Genomic DNA, 20,869 nt, shown 5'->3' on the forward strand with positions numbered 1-20,869 from the left:
TTGTAGAATAATAGTGAAGACATCCAAGCTTGAAAGAATGTCAAGAGTGTGGAAATCTGCCATCTATAAGGGCATAAGGCGAGACCCAAATGAGCTCCGATATTTATTATAACAAAAGGGGTAGGCAAAAGGCAGGTCGGGGACAGGCGAGAGTTCATAAACCAGGTCAGAGTCTAAACGGTACCAGGCGATAAGCAGGCTCGAGGTCAGGACAGGCAAGGGTTCAGTAACCAGGTCAGAGTCTAAACGGTACAAGACGATAGGCAGGCTCGAGTTCAGGACAGGCAAGGGTTCAGTAACCAGGTCAGAGTCTAAACGGTACAAGACGATAGGCAGGCTCGAGGTCAGGACAGGCAAGGATTCAGTAACCAGGTCAGAGTCTAAACGGTACAAGACGATAAGCAGGCTCGAGGTCAGGACAGGCAAGGATTCAGTAACCAGGTCAGAGTCTAAACGGTACAAGACGATAGGCAGGCTCGAGGTCAGGACAGGCAATGATTCAGTAACCAGGTCAGAGTCTAAACGGTACAAGACGATAGGCAGGCTCGAGGTCAGGACAGGCAAGGATTCAGTAACCAGGTCAGAGTCTAAACGGTACAAGACGATAGGCAGGCTCGAGGTCAGGACAGGCAAGGATTCAGTAACCAGGTCAGAGTCTAAACGGTACAAGACGATAGGCAGGCTCGAGGTCAGGACAGGCAGGGGTTCATTAACCAGATCAGAGTCTCAACGGTACCAGGCGATAGGCAGGCTCGAGTTCAGGACAGGCAAGGATTCAGTAACCAGGTCAGAGTCTAAACGGTACCAGGCGATAGGCAGGCTCGAGGTCAGGACAGGCAAGGATTCAGTAACCAGGTCAGAGTCTAAATGGTACAAGACGATAGGCAGGCTCGAGGTCAGGACAGGCAAGGATTCAGTAACCAGGTCAGAGTCTAAACGGTACAAGACGATAGGCAGGCTCGAGGTCAGGACAGGCAAGGGTTCAGTAACCAGGTCAGAGTCTAAACGGTACAAGACGATAGGCAGGCTCGAGGTCAGGACAGGCAAGGATTCAGTAACCAGGTCAGAGTCTAAACGGTACCAGGCGATAGGCAGGCTCGAGGTCAGGGACAGACAGATTGGTCAGGCAGGCGGGCTGGGAAAAGAGACTGGGAAAAGCAGGAGCTGAGACACTAAAAAGCTGGTTGACTTGACAAACAAGACGAACTGGCACGGAGTGACAGGAAACACAGGGATAAATACACTGGGGATAATAAGCGACACCTGGAGGGGGTGGAGACAAGCACAAGGACAGGTGAAACAGATCAGGGCGTGACAGTCATCAAGGCAAAGGGTGGTTACTTTGAAGAATCTAAAATGTAAAATATATTTGACACGAGTTTAACACTTTTTTTGGTTACTACATGATTCCATATGTGTTATTTCATAGTTTTCATAGTTTTGATGTCTTCACTATTATTCTACAATGTAGAAAATGGTTAAAAAAAATAAAGAAAAACCCTTGAATGAGTAGGTGTGTCCAAACTTTGGGCTGGTACTGTACATTGAATGAATAGAAATGACCGTAACCAAACATTTTAGTTGAATGAGGAAATGCCTACATTTTACTGCTGGTGATACTTCTGATGGATGGTGGATGGTTCATAAACATTGACAAACAATTCATGCCGTGAAAACAATGAATGTGCTCATTAGTGGAGAAAGACGTGCCTTGTGCGTCTTCGCCGCACAGTATTTGAAAAAAAAAAAGACCTCTCTATGACCCTATCAGAGAAGTCACGACACTGCGGGGTCACTGTGCCACCCGGGTGATCAGTGAGGTGAACGTTTTAGTCGGCACGAACACAAACACAGAATGGGGATCAGGCTCATCAACACTGTAGTAACAGGCACACGTAGACCTCTAAAGCACATTCATTTCTATAATACACGTGAACTATTCAATCAATACGCAGGTGTGTAGGATAGAAACAAAGGCAAACTAGCTAGGTCTTGTACAGAAAACAGATGACAGTGAATGAGAGTGGAGGGTTGGTTGACTGCGACCAACTCTTTTCACGCCACCTCGATGCAAAGTGATTGTCGTAGCAGGTTAGGAGAGCGTTTTTGCTAACCCTAACCTTAACCTCAGACTCCTAACCTGCTATTAATTATCCTAACCTGCGATGAAAAGTGAAAAGATTGCCCAGTGGATTATCGATCAGCCTGTGGTTTCTCCAGATTGTATGACCTTTGATTTGCTCTCACGGCAAGGGGGATAGACGGTCCTTTTAGAGGAGGATGAAAAACCTCAGCCTATGGATGGTTTGTGTTGAAACAGAGTTAGAGAGAGTTCTGTTTGACTGAGACCCATAGGGATTACAGGGTTCAATCCACCGGCTGGAGGAACTGCTGGCTGCAGCACTATTTGAAACCTCACAAAGCTTCTGCCTGGGCTGGCTCTGAATAATAACCCCCCCATTCTGTCTGCTGACTGAAAGTTTACATGACACTGAGAATCAACCGTACAGAATTACAAAGAACATAGAAAAGCACTTGATAACGTCATATTCATCCCTATGCACATCCAAATTGTTCTGGCACTGTGGAGTTAACAGTTGAGTTCAAAGCCGTGGGGAGCATAATATAAAACCCAGGGAGGGGGCATCAGAACTGGAGCCCCTCCCCTCCTGCAGAGATCAGCAGAACCCAGAAACCCTACTCTCTTTAATACAGCAACACTGGGCCAATTAGAGAGAGAGAGAGAGAGAGAGAGAGAGGCTGTCTCCATTGACTACTTGACAAGCTGAGGAAGGAGGAGGAGGATACTGCTGTGCGTCCCTCCAGGCTGCCACCCAACGGTGTTTAGTCATTAGAGTCTCTAAGACACTTCTGCTGTCTGCCTGGACAAACAGAGCTCTGATCTCTCCGAGCGTCGCATCCAGAGCCGTTTCCAAAGGTTTACTATTGGACTGTGTGTGTGTGTGTGTGTGTGTGTGTGTGTGTGTGTGTGTGTGTGTGTGTGTGTGTGTGTGTGTGTGTGTGTGAGAGCGTTTTGGTGAGTTTGTGTGTACCACAAAGATCCTCCTGCTGTACATGTCTACCCCAGCTGTGGAGCTTCTGTGTGAGAGTATGGCTGCTTTTGGCCAACCTTCCTAGAAAGCAGCGGAGAGAGAGAGAGAAAGGGAGAGAGGGAGATTTGGAGTGCTTGTATGTGTGTGAGTGTGTGGAGAGGTTTCTGAGATGAGTGGAAGATGCTGCCAATTCTGGTCGCCTCTAAGATGAAGTCAGGACTACCCAAACCGGTGCACAGCGCCCTGCCCATCCCTCAGGCACAGAACCTTGCTAGGTCCAGGACCTCCAGCCCTCACAGGGCCAGACCTCCAGCCCTCAGACACAGCCCCCTGAAAGCCCTTCACCGGCAGGGAGAGGGCCAGGGAAAGGGAGAGACGACCCCCACCCCCAACAGAAGCCTCTCCACCGCAGAGAGTGAAGACCGAGAGGACCCTCAGGTCAGAGCACTGTTCTTCTCAATCTCATATTTGTTACGTACTAAAAAGACAAAACCTGGAGTGAACTGGGATAAAATATAGGACCTCTGCACCTGTTCAGCATGCGTAATTGGACAGCGAACACTATCGGCGTTTTGCAGCTGCTGTGCGTATAGGAGAGATGCAGGCTAATGTGTCTAAGGCACGTAATGATGAATGGCGTGTGTGTGTGTGTGTGTGGTAAGTAATGTAAACATATGTCACAGGTTAAAGCATTAGTCGCATGTTGTTTAAGGCAGTGAAGAGGAGGAGTTAGTACTCTAATCAGACGGTCATTCAGCGGTGCACATAGAGAACAACGACTTTTCCCTTGTCCCTGTCACTACTGTGTGGAGTTTGTGTCGTATTTAACTAGGCAAGTTAGTTTAGAAGAAATTCTGATTTACAATGACTGCCTAACCCGGCCCACGCGGGGCCAATTGCGCACTGCCCCAAACTGGACTCCCAATCACGAGCCAGATATGATACAGCCTGGATTCAAACCAGGGACTGTAGTGGCCAACTCTTGCACTGAGATGCAGTGCCTGACACCGCTGCGCTACTCATGGAGAACTATGCAAGGAAGTGTTTGTTTGAAATCCTCTGTATGTAATGCATTCATTTCAATAGATATCTAATTCTCTTTGACGTACCTTAGTTACTTTCTCACGGGGAAATTTGAAAAGACTAAGGTTCGCAGTGAGAACAGAATACAACAGCAGGGTTTGGCCTCATGGCAGTTGCTGGTGTGAGAATTTTACCCCCTTATGTTGGCCTGTGTGAGTGGCAGGCAGATGTGTGAGTGGCAGGCAGATGGGCTCTACACACCTGGTCTGGCTGATGTCTGCTAACGTATGCCTTTATATTCATATATTTGCAGAACTGTACAAAGATTATAGTTCAACTGAAAGTGACTATAGATTATAGTCCAGGAGTGCCGGTCTTGTGTCTATATTGCTGGCCTGGCCATGTATAGCCTATATGTAGCCTATGTGAATTTGGCCTATCCCATAGCCTACTGTCCCAGTCAGGCAGCAGGAGCTGATGTTCTGCTTCATGTGGTGGGGAGGATGAAAGATTCCTGCATGGCCTATCATTACACAGTGAGAGTGAACAGCGGTCAGGGGGTTTTCTCCAGCGCTCTATTTGGAGTGGTAGTACTGTGCTGTGGCTCAGTGTGCTCCACACTGCAGCCCGGCTACAGAGTTCATGGGGCTGGGGGGCCAGGGGGCCCACTGGAGAGGAAACGGGAACACACAAGCGTAGAATAATATTGTCGTATTTCATATTTCGTTGGCGTACCCTAATGGGGGACATATGGTGAAAGATTAGAATGAAAATACCTCTTTCTGGGATTGGTACATTATGGAATCATGAGTTAGCCAGTGTGGTGTTTTGTGGCGTAGAACTACCAGACACAGACGTCAATTCAACATCTATTCCACGTTGGTTCTACGTCCATTTCATTGAAATGACGTGGAAACCACGTTGATCAACCAGTGGGATTGGGGTGTGTTTGTCTTACATATTGTGAAAGTTTGGAGAAGCGACAACCAGATCTCAGTCTTGAGATCCCAGATATTTCCTGAATGGAAGCACAGTATGTTCACAATGAACACTGTACGTCCAGTGAACCAGACAAGATGAGTGATTCCTCTGACACAGTCTCAGCACGTCAGTGAAGAAGATCACAGTGAATCTTACTGCTGATTACCTGCACTCTCTACCAAATGAGAATACACACAGCTTCTCTTACACCTAAAACATGATTTATCAGCTACATTCATACAGTACATGACATTCGGTATAGTGAAGATCGCTGGGGGGTGGTCTGCAACCGCTCGTTTGGTCCTACCAGGAAGAGAGAATCCCTTTAAGACACCACCACAGCCTTCTTCTGCAGTAAACACACGTCCAGCTGGCCTGCACTGACTTCCAGCCGAACACCACCACAGCCTTCTTCTGCAGTAAACACACGTCCAGCTGGCCTGCACTGACTTCCAGCCGAACACCACCACAGCCTTCTTCTGCAGTAAACACACGTCCAGCTGGCCTGCACTGACTTCCAGCCTAACACCACCACAGCCTTCTTCTGCAGTAAACACACGTCCAGCTGGCCTGCACTGACTTCCAGCCTAACACCATCACAGCCTTCTTCTGCAGTAAACACACGTCCAGCTGGCCTGCACTGACTTCCAGCCGAACACCATCACAGCCTTCTTCTGCAGTAAACACACGTCCAGCTGGCCTGCACTGACTTCCAGCCTAACACCACCACAGCCTTCTTCTGCAGTAAACACACGTCCAGCTGGCCTGCACTGACTTCCAGCCGAACACCACCACAGCCTTCTTCTGCAGTAAACACACGTCCAGCTGGCCTGCACTGACTTCCAGCCGAACACCACCACAGCCTTCTTCTGCAGTAAACACACGTCCAGCTGGCCTGCACTGACTTCCAGCCTAACACCATCACAGCCTTCTTCTGCAGTAAACACACATCCAGCTGGCCTGCACTGACTTCCAGCCGAACACCACCACAGCCTTCTTCTGCAGTAAACACACGTCCAGCTGGCCTGCACTGACTTCCAGCCGAACACCACCACAGCCTTCTTCTGCAGTAAACACACGTCCAGCTGGCCTGCACTGACTTCCAGCCGAACACCACCACAGCCTTCTTCTGCAGTAAACACACGTCCAGCTGGCCTGCACTGACTTCCAGCCTAACACCATCACAGCCTTCTTCTGCAGTAAACACACATCCAGCTGGCCTGCACTGACTTCCAGCCGAACACCACCACAGCCTTCTGCAGTAAACACACGTCCAGCTGGCCTGCACTGACTTCCAGCCGAACACCACCACAGCCTTCTTCTGCAGTAAACACACGTCCAGCTGGCCTGCACTGACTTCCAGCCGAACACCACCACAGCCTTCTTCTGCAGTAAACACACGTCCAGCTGGCCTGCACTGACTTCCAGCCGACAGACAACCACCACAGACAGGGTTCCATTCCACCAGGATGGTTACGTGTTTATTTATGAGGATCAGATGAACTTCCGCCGATGGTCTGAAGTGGTGCCGTAATGCATAAGGTTTGGTTGGGTGGAGTAGTGCTCGGTTGCTCTCTGCAATACTACAAACAAACAAAAAGCAGGATCAGATGCAGCCTAATTCTGGATGAGTTATTTGTGTGAGAGTGCATGTGCATGCATTCGAGTGTGTGTGTGTGTGTGTGTGTGTGTGTGTGTGTGTGTAGGACATTAATAATGAAATAGAGTGGCTTTGAGGGAGGAGGAGGGGGGAACAGTAACATGATGTGTTAGAATAGATTACCTCTGGTCCACTGACACATGGGATGCACTGGCCACACACACACACACACACACACACACTGCCCCCTAGTGTTGGCTTTTCCCACCTGGACAGGACAGGATATAGACGAGGGAGCTGGTGGACCATACAGTTTAGACTAGTTTATTTTATTTTAATTTGCACAAATAGAGAGACAGTTTGTAACAGTTGAAAAAAATGCTAAAACGCTACACGCAGGAGGGAAAAAAGCACAAAAGGGCTTGTCGAGTCGCCTCCACCTAATGACCATAAATCACACATATTCAGCAGTGTGGACAAACAAACAAATCATAAAATAAAAACTAGACGTAAAAGAGATAAAAATCAAATCAAACGAATCTAAACAGAAAGTCAAGCTACTGTGGGTGTAGAACTGTGATGGACAGTAGGTGCCTAGACATGCGGTGTTAGACATGACAAATGCTTACTAATGGACACCCCAGCTGGATGGTGAAAGCGGTGCTCGCCTCATTCAATGTTATATCAAGAATATTCTCACTGTCTGCCGCACTTTGGTGTTTCTTGGCTCACGCAGCGTCCGCATGCTGTGAGAGGTAAGAAAGAGGATCGCCACCATAGCGATAGATGGAGTATGTTTTAGTAGGGGAAGCACCATTGACGACTTTCAGCATTTTGAAGTAGCTAACTGGGTGGGACTTCCTATGGGTTAAGAAAGATCATATAATTCCGTCCAGGTCATCGGGAGGGATCAGCCAATGAATTATACTCTCAAGCAAACATTTCATAACTGCAGGTGGCAGTAAATCGCCCACCTTGGCTTTATACCTGTTCAAACAACACACTACAGGTGGCAGTATTCGTCTTTTCAGTTTGTTTGCCAACTCATGGAAGTAGTAGATTAATAAAATGTACTACTCACAGACACCATAATGGGACAGATACAATGATGTAACGTCTAAATCTATGATCTATACACCCCTTCTCTGTCTGGTTGGAGAGGTAACTTAAGCCCTGAGCCTTTTGTTTTCAGTGGTAGCTAGCTATAGGATATAAATGGCTGTTCAAATCAAATCAAATTGTATTAGTCACATGCGCCGCATACAACATCGAAATGCTTACTTACGAGCCCCTGACCATGTAGTTTCAAACAATATAGACAAGAATAAGAGATAAAAGTAACAAGTAATTAAAGAGCAGCAGTAAAACAACAATAGCGAGACTATATACAGGTGGGTACCGGTACAGAGTCAATGTGCGGGTGCATCAGTTAGTTGAGGTAGTATGTACATGTAGTTTGAGTTATTGAAGTGACTATGCATAGATGACAACAACAGAGGGTAGCAGCAGTGTAAAGAAGGGGGGTGGAGCAATGCAAATTGTCTGGGTGTCCATTTGATTAGATGTTCAGGAGTCTTATGATTTGGGGGTAGAAGCTGTTTAGAAGCCTCATGGACCTAGACTATGCGCTCCGGTACCACTTGCCATGCGGTAGCAGAGAGGACAGTCTATGACTAGGGTGGCTGGAGTCTTTGAACATTTTTATCACCTTCCTCTGACACCGCCTGGTATAGAGGTCCTGGATGGCAGGAAGCTTGGCCCCAGTGATGAACTGGGCCGTTCGCACTACCTTTAGTGCCTTGCGGACCTGTTTAAAGGTCTTACTCACATCGTCTGCGGAGAGCGTGATCACACAGTCTTTCGGAACAGCTGGTGCTCTCATGCATGTTTCAGTGTTATTTGCCTCAAAGCAAGCATAGAAATAGTTTAGCTTGTCTGGTAGGCTCGTGTCACTGGGCAGCTCTCGGATGTGCTTCCCTTTGTAGTCTGTGGTTTGCAAGCCCTGCCACATCCGATGAGCATTAGAGCTGGTGTAGTATGATTCGATCTTAGTCCTGTATTGACGCTTTGCCTGTTTGATAGTTCATTGGAGGGTATAGCGGGATTTCTTATAAGATTCCGGGTTAGAGTCCCGCTCCTTGAAAGCGGAAGCTCTAGCCTTTAGCTCAGTGCGGATGCTGCCTGTAATCCATATATTCTGGTTGGGGTATGTACTGTACGTACGATCACTGTGGGGACGACGTCATCAATGCACTTATTGATGAAGCCAGGACTGCTGTGATGTACTCCTCAATGACATTGGAGGAATCCCGGAACATTTTACAGTCTGTGCTAGCAAAAAAGTCCTGTAGTTCAGCATCTGCTTCATCTGACCACTTTTTTTAATGATCTAGTCACTGGTTCTTCCTGCTTTCATTTTTGCTTGTAAGAAGGAATCAGGAGGATATAATTATGGTTGGATTTGCCAAATGGAGGGCGAGGGAGAGCTTTGTATGCGTCTCTGTGTGTGGAGTATTCAGTACCTTTCAAAATATTCATCCCTGTAACGGGTGTCGTCGGAAGGATGAGACCAAGGCACAGCGGTCCTTGAGTTCCACATAATATTTATTACTGAAGTGAAACTTTAGACAAAAAAAAAACAATAAAGAAACCAATGACCGAACAGCTTTGTTGTGCAGACTACCTGGTCACAAACGAAGAACAAGATCCACAGAAAGAAGGAAAAAAGCTACCTAAGTATGATTCCCAATCAGAGACAACGATAGACAGCTGTCCCTGATAGAGAACCATACCTGGCCAAACACAAAGAAATAGAAAACATAGAAACATGAACATAGAATGCCCACCCAAATCACACCCTGACCAAACCAAAAATAGAGACATTACAAGCTCTCTACAGTCAGGGCATGACAATCCCCCTTGTGGTTTTCCTGTTTTGTTGCATTACAACCTGTAATTTAAATGGATTTTTATTTGGATTTCATGTAATGGACATACACAAAATAGTCCAAATTGGTGAAGTGAAAATAAAAATGACTTGTTTAAAAAATAAAAAATAATAAAAAATACAAATAAAGTGGTGCGTGCATAGGTATTCCCCCCTTTTGCTATGAAGCCCCTAAATAAGATCTGGTGCAACCAATTACCTTCAGAAGTCACATAATTAGTTAGATTGCACACAGGTGGACTTTATTTAAGTGTCACATAATCTCAGTATATATACACCTGTTCTGAAAGGCCCCAGAGTCTGCAACACCACTATGCAAGGGGCACCACCAAGCAAGCGACAACATGAAGACCAATGAGCTCTCCAAACAGGTCAGGGACAACGTTTTGGAGAAGTACAGAACAGGGTTGAGATATAAATAATATCCGAAACTTTGAACATCCCACGGAGCACCATTAAATCCATTATAAAAAAATGGAAAGAATATGGCACCACAACAAACCTGCCAAGTGAGGGCCGCCCACCAAAACTCACAGACCAGGCAAGGAGGGCATTAATCAGAGGCAAAAAAAGACCAAAGATAACCCTGTAGGAGCTGCAAAGCTCTGGTCAGATGAGACTAAAATTGAGCTTTTTGGCCATCAAGGAAAACTCTATGTCTGGCACAAACCCAACACCTCACATCACCCTGAGATTACCATCCCCACAGTGAAGCATGGTGGTGGCAGCATCATGCTGTGAGGATGTTTTTTATCGGCAGGGACTGGGAAACTGGTCAGAATTGAAGGAATGATGGATGGCGCTAAATACTGGGAAATTCTTGAGGGAAACCTGTTTCATTCTTCCAGAGATTTGAGACTGGGACTGAGGTTCACCTTCCAACAGGACAATGATTCTAAGCATACTGCTAAAGCAACACTCGAGTGGTTTAAGGGGAAACATTTAAATGTCTGGAATGGCCTAGTCAAAGCCCAGACCTCAATCCAATTGAGAATCTGTGGTATGACTTAAAGATTGCTGTACATCAGCGGAACTCATACCACTTGAAGGAGATGGAGCAGTTTTGCATTGAAGAACGGGCAAAAATCGATGTATAGAGACATACCCCAAGAGACTTGCTGCTGTAATTTCTGCAAAAAGTTTTCAGTTTTTTGTCTTATTTCTTGTTTCTTTCACAATAAAATATGTTTTGCATCTTCTAAGTGGTAGGCATGTTGTGTAAATCAAGTGATACAAACCCCCACAAAAAATCTATTTTAATTCCAGGTTGTAACAAAATAGGAAAAAATGCCAAGGGGGTGAATACTTTCGCAAGTCACTGTAGGTGGTCCAGAGTTTTTCCCCTCTGGTTGCACATTTAACATGCTGATATAAATGTAAGTTTCCTTGCATTAAAGTCCCCTGCTACTAGGAGCCCCCCCACTGGGTGAGCGTTTTCTTGTTTGCTTATGGTGGAATACAGCTCATTCAATACTGTCTTATTGCCAGCATCTGACTGTGGTTGTATGTAAACAGCTACGAAAAAAATAGAGATGAAAACTCTCTAGGTAGATAGTGTGGTCTACAGCTTATCATGAGATACTCTACCTCAAGCGAGCAATAGCTCGAGACTTCCTTAGATATTGTGATTTCCTTAGATACGGTTATTTACAAAAATACATAGTCCGCCGCCCCTTGTCTTACCAGACGCCGCTGTTCTATCCTGTCGGTATACCGTGTAACCAGCCAGCTAGCAGATAGTGTCGTGATTCAGCCACGACTCCGTCGATTTTATTCTCCACAGATTGTACGTTTTTTAGCAGAATGGAGGGAAGTGGGGGTTTATTCGATGGCCTACAAATTATCAGAAAGCAGCCCGCCCTTTGGACCCTTTTTCTCTGCCTTCTCTTCAAATCACGGGGATCTGGGCCTGTTCCTGAGAAAGCAGTATATCCTTCGCGTCGGGATCGTCAGTGTCGTGTAAAAAAAAAAAGCATTCTGCTAGTCTGTGGTGAGTAATCGCAGTCCTGATGTCTAGAAGTTATTTTCGGTCATAAGAGAGGGTATGTACAAAATAAGTGAAACAATAAGTTACAAACAACGCAAATAAACAAACCAAAAAACACAACAGATTGGCGACACGTAAAACATCTGCATTCCTCTCTGGCGCCATTTTACTTCACATGAAGTTTTCACAGTTTCTGAAAGCAATGTGCACATTTGTAACTATTTATCTATATTGAGCTTCATGAGCTACTTGATTGGTTTGTGACTTTTCATTGACCCTATTGTTGCGTTGTGTTTTGTTCCATAGTGAAAGTCATAGCTTTATCTGTAGGAGACTGAGGTTTTAGTGTCAAACTCAACACTCTTTTTTTTCTCTCATGCAAATCCACCAGAAACAGGTCAGCGAAACACCATGCCGGTAAACAGAATAGCAAACTTGTGTTGTGCTCTTAGCTGTTTTGTAATGTCTTTATAGTACCTTGAAAGGTGTACATTTCTTAAAACCATCTTTCTCTGCCAGGCTACTTTCTGTTGTCCACATTAAGCGCTCTACCTCGATCACCTGTTCAGTTTTGCCAATCAAACCCACAGATTTTCTTAATCTGTTTCACTTTCATGTCTGATTACCCCGTCTGGTGCCTCCTTCTTAACCCCCTGGTAACTCCTCTTAACCCCCTGGTAACTCCTCTTAACCCCCTGGTAACTCCTCTTAACCCCATGGTGAAGTACGTATCCCCCTGGTTCTCATAGAGCGTGAACTCTGGGTGGATCTGTATAAGCATAATAATCTCATAAACAGTTTGGGGCAAAAAAGTGTAGACTATTTTCCGTCAGATCAAACAGACTTAAAAAATGACTGAGATGTTAAAATGACTGAGATGTTAAAATGACTGAGATGTTAAAATGACTGAGATGTTAAAATGACTGAGATGTTAAAATGACTGAGATGTTAAAATGACTGAGATGTTAAAATGACTGAGATGTTAAAATGACTGAGATGTTAAAATGCAGCAGCAGTAATCATCCAATTATGAGCAAAGCTCCTCAGATTACAGACACCACACACCGGTGCTCTCAGCCAGTGAGTTTCTGTCTTAATACGTGACGTCATACTTCCTACTCTTTGAAAGACACAATTTCTCACTCTCAGAGCAGAACGTACGTTGTGCTCGGTGGCCTGCTTTCTGGAGGAATGTGAGTGTCACGCCTTGAAAAGCGAGTGTGTTCTGAAAGGTGTTCGAAAGAGGTCATCTACAGGCTATTGCTTTGCCTGCATTAACTGGTAATGGTCTGGTATTAAGTGAATTGCTTGTATGTCAATTGTATTCCTATGTGTTTTGTTGTTGGGCAGATCTACACGGACTGGGCCAACCATTACCTGGTGAAGTCGGGCCGTCAGCGACTGATCAAGGACTTGCAGCAGGATGTTACAGATGGAGTGCTATTGGCTGAGATCATACAGGTTGTCGGTAAGGACTTGCCTGGCATTCTATTGGTAACTTCTTTTTTTTAAATCAGCAGATCAATTGGAATGCTTCCATGTAACCATTATGCGTTTCCTATTGGCTTTCCATTGCAATGCAATGACAAGAACAAACATTTTTGCATGCTTCATCATATTATATAGCCTAATATTAGTGTGCTATGATGAGTATGATATGTCACAGTGCTTCTCTCTTCTCTGGCCTCCAACTCAGTGGCCTCTACGGGTCTTTACTGTGGAGAGGTTAGGCGGGATCTTTAGGTTAGGAGAGTCTTTAAAATCAAGTCTTTCCTGCTCGGAAATTCAGCAATTTGAGATTCCAGCTCTGCTTTTAGCCTCCCAGGGTGGATGAGAGGTGGAGCAGCCAAGCCTGTCATTATTTCCTGTGTGTCTGCACTGTACATTATATTTAAGTGGGGTGAATAGAGGCAGCGTGGTTAGCGGAGGCTAAATGAGGATCATAGCGGTGGTATTTGACTGAGATGGCATCAGGTGCAAAACCCGGCTGCTTCCCACGGTTAGCGTAAGTTATTACTGCTTTAGGATAGACACTGTACGGGCGTCTTCAATGTGACTCGTCGTAGTGCAGGGGAAGTCCCAAGGAGGATGTGTTACGTCATCGTTAAATGTCCTCTTTCTTTTCTTGCCCTCTCGCTCTCGTTTCATCATTCTTTTCTAGCGAATGAGAAGATAGAAGACATCAATGGCTACCCAAAGAGCCAGACTCAGATGGTGAGTGTTCTGTAACATAAGGGAACCAGCCCTCCAGCCCCTAAAACAGTGATAAAACAGTGATAAAACAGTGATAAAACAGTGACTTTTGTTGATGTTTTGACCATTTGAATGAAAAACTATGATAGTAAAGGTACTTAATTGTTAACCAGAAATGACTTGATGTTCAGATCAAAACTGCTGTGTTGGACCTTTAATATTATTAGATATCTCCCTTGCTTTCAATTTTGCAGCTCATTCTCTTTCTCTGACCTTATTTCACTCCTACAAGCTGTCTGTCACTTGGACCACCTCCCTCAGTCTAATATATCTCACTCTAGCTGACTCACCCTGGCTCACCCACCAGCACCAGCTCCCCTACACATTAAATGACAGATCCCATTGTTGTACAACATTTTTTCTCTTGTGGCGAGCCAGAAATTGGGAAAATATTATTAAAATAAGGAGTAGCTCTATGAATGGAAGTCTTTCAGTAATCTGCGCTCCCTCAAAGTGAACTTCCTGGAGTTTAGTGTAATGGGTGGGAACACGTTTAGATTTCCTCAGAAACACGTTGCTTTTAGTTGTTGGGAAACGTCCCTGCTCTTACCAATGGGTGATTGTGAATTGCATGAAAAGATCTGTGGTAAAGGTCTGAATTAAGAGAGGTTAATCATTCCATTGTGGCCTGTATGCTAGTTTAGTTCTACTCCTTTACTACTATGTTTGAACTGTCTGAAGGATGATTTCTGCTTGTGGATCAGACAGAATTGTTTCACCTTGCATCACTAGTGGTTGGTTATAATCCACAGAGGACCATATGGTTCTTGATTTGACTCAGGTTTTCCTACATCGCAGACAAACATCAAGGCTAATATTACCTTATCATTGTATGGGGGGAAATATTTGTTAATGGATGACTCTGCTTTATCTGCGCTGACAAAGTACCATGCCCTCCTCTCTCCTCTCTCCTCTCCCCCAGATTGAGAACATCAATACCTGCCTAGGATTCCTGGCAGCTAAAGGGGTAAACATCCAGGGACTCAGTGCAGAAGGTACGTCATCTACCGGACACTCTCCCTCATATCGACTTCTCATCTAGAGCCTCGAACGAGTAACTCCACGTTAGAGCCGACTGTGAAGAGGAAATGATACCAAAGGTGACCAACCTCTCTGTCTCTCCTCCTATTGCAGAGATCCTTCATGGGAACCTGAAAACCATCCTGGGCCTGTTCTTCAGCTTGTCCCGCTACAAGCAGCAGCAGCAGAAGGTCTTGAAGCAGCAGGCCTCTCATCACCCAGAGCACAGCAACCAGCCTGGACATACTCCCCATGGGTCACCAGCCCCCGCTCAGACCCACACCCATCATACCCACAGCTCCACCGCACCAGCACACAAAGCAGCATCAGATATGCTGTCTAGGTAACAGTACCTTGTAACAACCCAACCTTCAGCTTCCACGCATGGCAAGAGATCAATGGTTTGGAGAAGCTCAGATATAGTATGCGAGGTTATTTGTGAGTGACCCCCCCAGTCATTCCCCATAAAATGTGACGTTGATTCCTCATGTTTCCTCATGACACTGGTTCCTCAGGTTTGTTCATGTCATCCATTCGAATTGCGCGTGGTCTCGTCTTCTGCGGCTTCCATGCGTAGCAGGCCACCTTCATTCCACGTCTGTGAATCGCTTCGCTTTCCGTTAACTTGTCCAAATCTCTGTGATCCTCTTGGTCTCACCCAATCAGCTTTCATATCTCTGTCTACTCTTAACATTCGTTCTTACCTGTCTCTCTCTTTTCTCCTCCATGCAGTCTGTCATCCAAGGCTTCTTCCACTCAGAGTAAAGGGCTAAAGCTCTCTGTGGCTCAGAGAAAATCCTCTAGGTCAGCTGTCCTCTATCTCACTTCCATAGACACTGCATGCCGCAATCCACTCACACTGGAGAGGCACCACGTATTGTGTTTGTAAAGCTCCCACCATCTCCATTCTCCCACTAACTTCAGGTTGTCTTGTTGTATGTTACTAGACTACTTTTGATGTGTTAACACTTGCTTCCTGGTGGGTTTGCTGTGTGCATGGTTTCAGTAGACTGGAAGTGCTTTTCAACTTGTCCTTTAAAAAAAAAGTATTCTGTTTTACTGTGTGTGAGTGTGTGCAGTAGCTTTTGATGAGTTCGGGAAATGCCCAGCATGAGGTTATGCAATAGCACCACCTAATGGAATAACTGTGCAACCACATGCGTCTTTCTTGAGCTCTTGTCCATAGATCGTCTGTTCAAGTACTCACGAGATGCTGAATGCACTCCTTAAAAAGGGAGTTATTTAGACTGATTTGAGGAATATTATTTAATCCTCTTTAGGAGATGTTTTTTATACTGTTGGGTGTTTTATTGAACCTGTAACTTTTGTCCCCCCCTGTGGCCCACAGACTGCCAGCTCCCACCATGCGGGTCTCAGCTCCAGGCAGCGAGGGGAAGCCCCGCGCGGCCTCCAACGGCAACCGTCGCAGCCAGAGCTTCAACCACTACGACAAGCCCAAGCCCTCAAGCAGCGACAGAGGTGAGTTACAGTACAGGAGGATGTCGGGTCTGTGCTTTTAGAGGGAAACCACTTTCGGGGACACCCCTTTTATAAATCAATGGTTGGTCGTCCAGGGCGACAACAACAGAAAAAGATCTAAACACATCTGGATTGGGGGCAATCTTGTCTATCGTACAGTCTATTAGTTGTGTGCTGTTAGCTGGTTGTGGCTAGAGTCGTGCTGCGAGTTAAAGACCTCTTCCTTAGAAGAATGGTGTGGGAAACAGCTGTCTGCTGGGAGAGAACCATTTATCCAGTACCGTGTGACTGAACTGTCAACAGTCGCACCATTAGAGGTACATTAACAGACTGGACCACAGGGAGGTGAGAAGGCATGGTTTCCCCCGAGCCTGAACACACACACACACACACACACACACATAAATAGCTAACCGCATAGACAGTGATCCTAAACACACACACACACACACACACACACACACATAGATAGATGACCTATGTAAATGTGGTTTCTGCCTTTACATTTCCTCTGCTCTGAAGAGGAGCAGGTAATGATTTAACAACACTGGTGCCACTCAAGCTGACCTTGTGGCGTACAGGCTCCCCTGTGGGTCGTTCGAGGTCAAATGTTACACGAGATGAAAGATATGAATTATTTCGGTGTCTTTTTACATTAGGTCTTAGGTTTAGGGTTGAGGTTTTATTTGTAATGCTTCACAGATAACCTTTAAGCCGTTGCCATTTCTGTTTGTGAAGTGAAGAGCTATTTCGGCACCTATCATTTCAGCTGGCTTGCCACCTCTTATCCTCTATTTGAGTATTGCAAAGTGCTACATTTGACATAACAAATGTGTCACTTCCTCTCCTTTCTGAAGCCTATATTTACTGTTTCTTCCTGCCTCTGTGTTGGATTATAGTGTGGTGGACGTCACATCACACCATGGCTTTGCAATCGTAGTGGTGTAAATACATCTGTATGAAAAGATGGCCTTGTTTGACGTAGAATTATACATCCCATAATGTATACCCACTGTACGACTAAGTCCTAGATTGACAGATTGAGTCCTCGTTGGTATGAAGCCAGTCAGGCGGTACTCCCCAAGTACTGTGATGTATGTTAGTGAGAACAGAGCCGAGCAGAGCAGCGTGACAGTGGGAGTTAGCTCTGGCTGGGCCGGGGCCTGGATAACTCAGTCTACGGTCTACTGAAGCCAGCCTGTGGTAAGCTGCTGCTGCTGCGTTGATGAGGCATTCACTGTGCATTGATTGAGCCCTAATTAGTGTACTTGTGGTAAGGAGAGGGAGGGATAGAGGGAACGACAGAGAGGGAGGGATAGCGACAGGGAGGGTGGGAGAGCAACAGGGAGAGTGGGATAGCAACAGGGAGGGTGGGATAGCAACAGGGAGGGTGGGATAGCAACAGGGAGGGTGGGATAGCAACAGGGAGGGTGGGATAGCAACAGGGAGGGTGGGAGAGCAACAGGGAGGGTGGGATAGCAACAGGGAGGGTGGGATAGCAACAGGGAGGGTGGGATAGCAACAGGGAGGGTGGGATAGCGAGTGAACGAGAGATGAACAGATAGGAAAGGGTAGAGAGGGGAAAAGATAGGTGGTGAGGGAGAGAGCCTCATAGCTTGTTAAGTGTAGATCTCTGGTGGAAAGGACATAGTGAGAGTTACGGGAATCAGAAATGGTTAGTGTTGACTTCTTGGGAGAGGATAGAAGCATGATTGGAACTATACAATGACCACTGTCATTCCTGACCTGTCAATCAAGGATCATCTGAGAGAGTGAGTAGGGGGGGGTAAATAGATTTGTTTTTGTTGCCAAATTTAGACTGGGGGGGGTAGGATTATGCAAGTGAAACAGTAGACACTAGAGCTTGGCTGTAGAATGTTTATGTGTCTGTCTGTCCTTATGCTTTACAAAATGTTTATTGTAGTGGAGTCAATAGGAGATTTGAAACCCTGGCGTTGAAAGTGCCATGATCTGCCAACTCAGTTACCAGTGTCTATAAAGAACCAGAGCATTTTGTCTAACTCACTTAAACATGCGCAACGTAGATGCATGTCTTTAGGCGGTGAATGGGAGACATGACGACTACAATGAATCCGCCTCAGTCACACAAAAAAATCTTGTTCACCTCAATTCTGTCCTACTATACGATGTGAAAGGTCCAATGTGTTTCTAGTTACACCAGGTGGAACAGAACACTTGTATGTAGCCGCGAGTGACTGAGGTGAAAGGAAGTACTCATGATCGTTAAAGGGTTCCCACACAAACAGAATTACTGTCTAGTAATTGAGAATGTAAAACAGTTTCCCGCTGCGCTTGACCGTTAGACCCTGGAGCAGCTGCCGGGCTGGGAATGCTGTGACCATTACACCGCACGGGGGACACAGGGAAGTATACCGTACGGAGCGTCTGAAGCTACTGAGTATATAGTGTAACTAACGGGGGAGTTGAGTGCTTTTGGCCAAGTGTCTCTGGTGATTTGACCTGTAAACCAGAGCACTAGTGGTGGACACAGAGAGGCCAGGACACCTGCTGTTTGTTATCCATTTGTTGGGGAAGATTCAACACTTTTCGGGGAGGGAAAAGGTTCGGTGTTGTTGAGTTGTACGTTTTGTTGGAGACTGGTGCGCAACACTGCTGATAAATGTTGCACTTGAAACACGCTACTTCCTAGCCAGGGTTATGAGCTTAACAAGTGAGCCTGGTAACAAATCAAGTCGTTGATGCCTCTGAGGTCTAAAAACAACATACGCCGAGAGTAAAAAAAAACCATTAAGAACACCTTCCTACTATTGAGTTGCATTCCTCTTTTTGTCCTCATTAACAGACTCAATTTGGTCGGGGCATGGACTCTACAAGGTGTCGCGAGCGTTCCACAGGGTTGCTGGCCCATGTTGACTCCAATGCTTCCCACAGTTGTCAGCTACTGTCATACCCCTTTCAAAGGCACTTAAATCTATTGTCATTCACCCTCTAAGTGGCACACATGCACAATCCATGTCTCAATTGTCTCAAGACTTAAAAATCCTTCTTTATCCTGTCTCCTCCTTTTCATCTACACGGATTGAAGTGGATTTAACATCAATAAGGGAGATCCATAAGGGATCACCATTTTCACCTGGATTCACCTGGTCAGTCTATGTCATGGAAAGAGCAGCTGTTCTTCATGTTTTGTACACTCCGTGTATAAGCTAAGTGAATTATGCATGTGTGCGATTTACTGCATGTATGTGTTACAAAGCTCAACATTGTTAGAGCGTAATTTGTGAGCTGAGGTGTGTGTGTGTGTGTGTGTGTGTGTGTGTGTGTGTGTGTGTGTGTGTGTGTGTGACAGTTGCATATGGTCACTGGTGTTCAGTGTTGAGTTGGCAAGAACAGACAGGCTTTCATGATTGACTCTCTCTCCCAGGTATTCTGCATAGCTTGCACTCTAAACTGTACACAACCCCTCGTTGATGTTTGGGTTTGAAATTGAAACGTCTGCTAGCTGGGGCAGTACATTTTTGTTTACCTCCCCTCAGGCATGGTAAAAGACAGGTATGTGGCTGGGTTTACTCTGAAGGTGTGCTTACTGAGAGTGGATTAACGTCTGAAACGAGTTTCCCTGCTTGTTGTTGCCCATGTAGACTACTGGACTTAGAGGTAGGTCAGATATGCTTAAAGCATGTTAATAACAATAGCATTCCCAGCTAATTGATCATTAAATATCTGCATGTTAAAGATTGCTGGGGTACTCTAAATCATACTGAGAAATATGTCTTTTTTTGATCAGAACTGTTCGCAATTAATATTTCGAATTTTGGAGTGTATTTCATGACTCTTATACCAAATTGTAGATAGAGTATGTGTTTACTCAGCATGTAATTCACAGAGTAATAATTTTGTATTGCATTAGATCAGTATTGTGTGAAGCCCAGTGTAGCCATGGAGACCAGTGTGAGTGAGTGAGTGAGTGAGTGAGTGAGTGAGTGAGTGAGTGAGTGAGTGATGAGTGAGTGGTGAGTGAGTGAGTGAGTGAGTGAGTGAGTGAGTGAGTGAGTGAGTGACAGACAGACAGACAGAGAGACAGACAGACATCCTAGGGGAGAACGACTGCCGCCTCTCATTGAAGTCACAGAGGTTCAAGGCCAACCTTGGTACTGCAGGCAGACAGAAAACAGGATCCCCCATTATAGTGAATGGAAAAATTACAATCTTCGTGGTCAATGTTTAGAAGACAATCATGGTGCCAAATAATTGCTTCTAATACATCAGATCTATGTCCTTGAACCATCTTTTTTTTTATTGCACACAGAAGAAGATAATTGTTGTTTCTAATGGCAGCTTGCAGTACTCCAGTCAGCCTTCAACTGGAGTTACTCTATGAGAGGGGGCAGTGCTGAGCTAGCCTGCAATGTCACTTCCATGAGATGCCATCTTAACCGGCTTCATTTGGCTTCAATGCGCTACTGAGTCTTCACATTGGAATGAATGGTGGCACGTGATCGATGGCTTTGCCAGGGATGGTTCATCCCTTATCCCAACTATAA

The 20,869-nt window shown here is 45.6% G+C and overlaps 1 protein-coding gene across 7 annotated transcripts in view; it reads left to right on the forward strand.

Moving 5' to 3' along the window:
* The first annotated feature begins 2,766 nt into the window (after window positions 1-2,766).
* LOC115109631 (neuron navigator 2-like) overlaps window positions 2,767-20,869 on the forward strand; it is a 110,510-nt gene continuing 92,407 nt past the window's right edge. For 4 of the 7 annotated variants that reach the window (XM_029634805.2, XM_029634807.2, XM_065009850.1 and 1 more), the window contains exons 1-7: window positions 2,767-3,491; window positions 12,942-13,059; window positions 13,753-13,805; window positions 14,767-14,839; window positions 14,979-15,207; window positions 15,597-15,668; window positions 16,213-16,343. In XM_029634805.2, the coding sequence (XP_029490665.2) occupies window positions 3,234-3,491; window positions 12,942-13,059; window positions 13,753-13,805; window positions 14,767-14,839; window positions 14,979-15,207; window positions 15,597-15,668; window positions 16,213-16,343 (934 nt within the window). In that variant the 5' untranslated portion in view covers window positions 2,767-3,233. The remainder of the gene's footprint in view (window positions 3,492-12,941; window positions 13,060-13,752; window positions 13,806-14,766; window positions 14,840-14,978; window positions 15,208-15,596; window positions 15,669-16,212; window positions 16,344-20,869) is intronic. The other 3 variants (XM_029634809.2, XM_065009852.1, XM_029634808.2) reach the window with 1 other exon arrangement.

Source organism: Oncorhynchus nerka, linkage group LG25 (assembly GCF_034236695.1).
Source record: "Oncorhynchus nerka isolate Pitt River linkage group LG25, Oner_Uvic_2.0, whole genome shotgun sequence".
NCBI classification, from domain to species: domain Eukaryota; kingdom Metazoa; phylum Chordata; class Actinopteri; order Salmoniformes; family Salmonidae; genus Oncorhynchus; species Oncorhynchus nerka.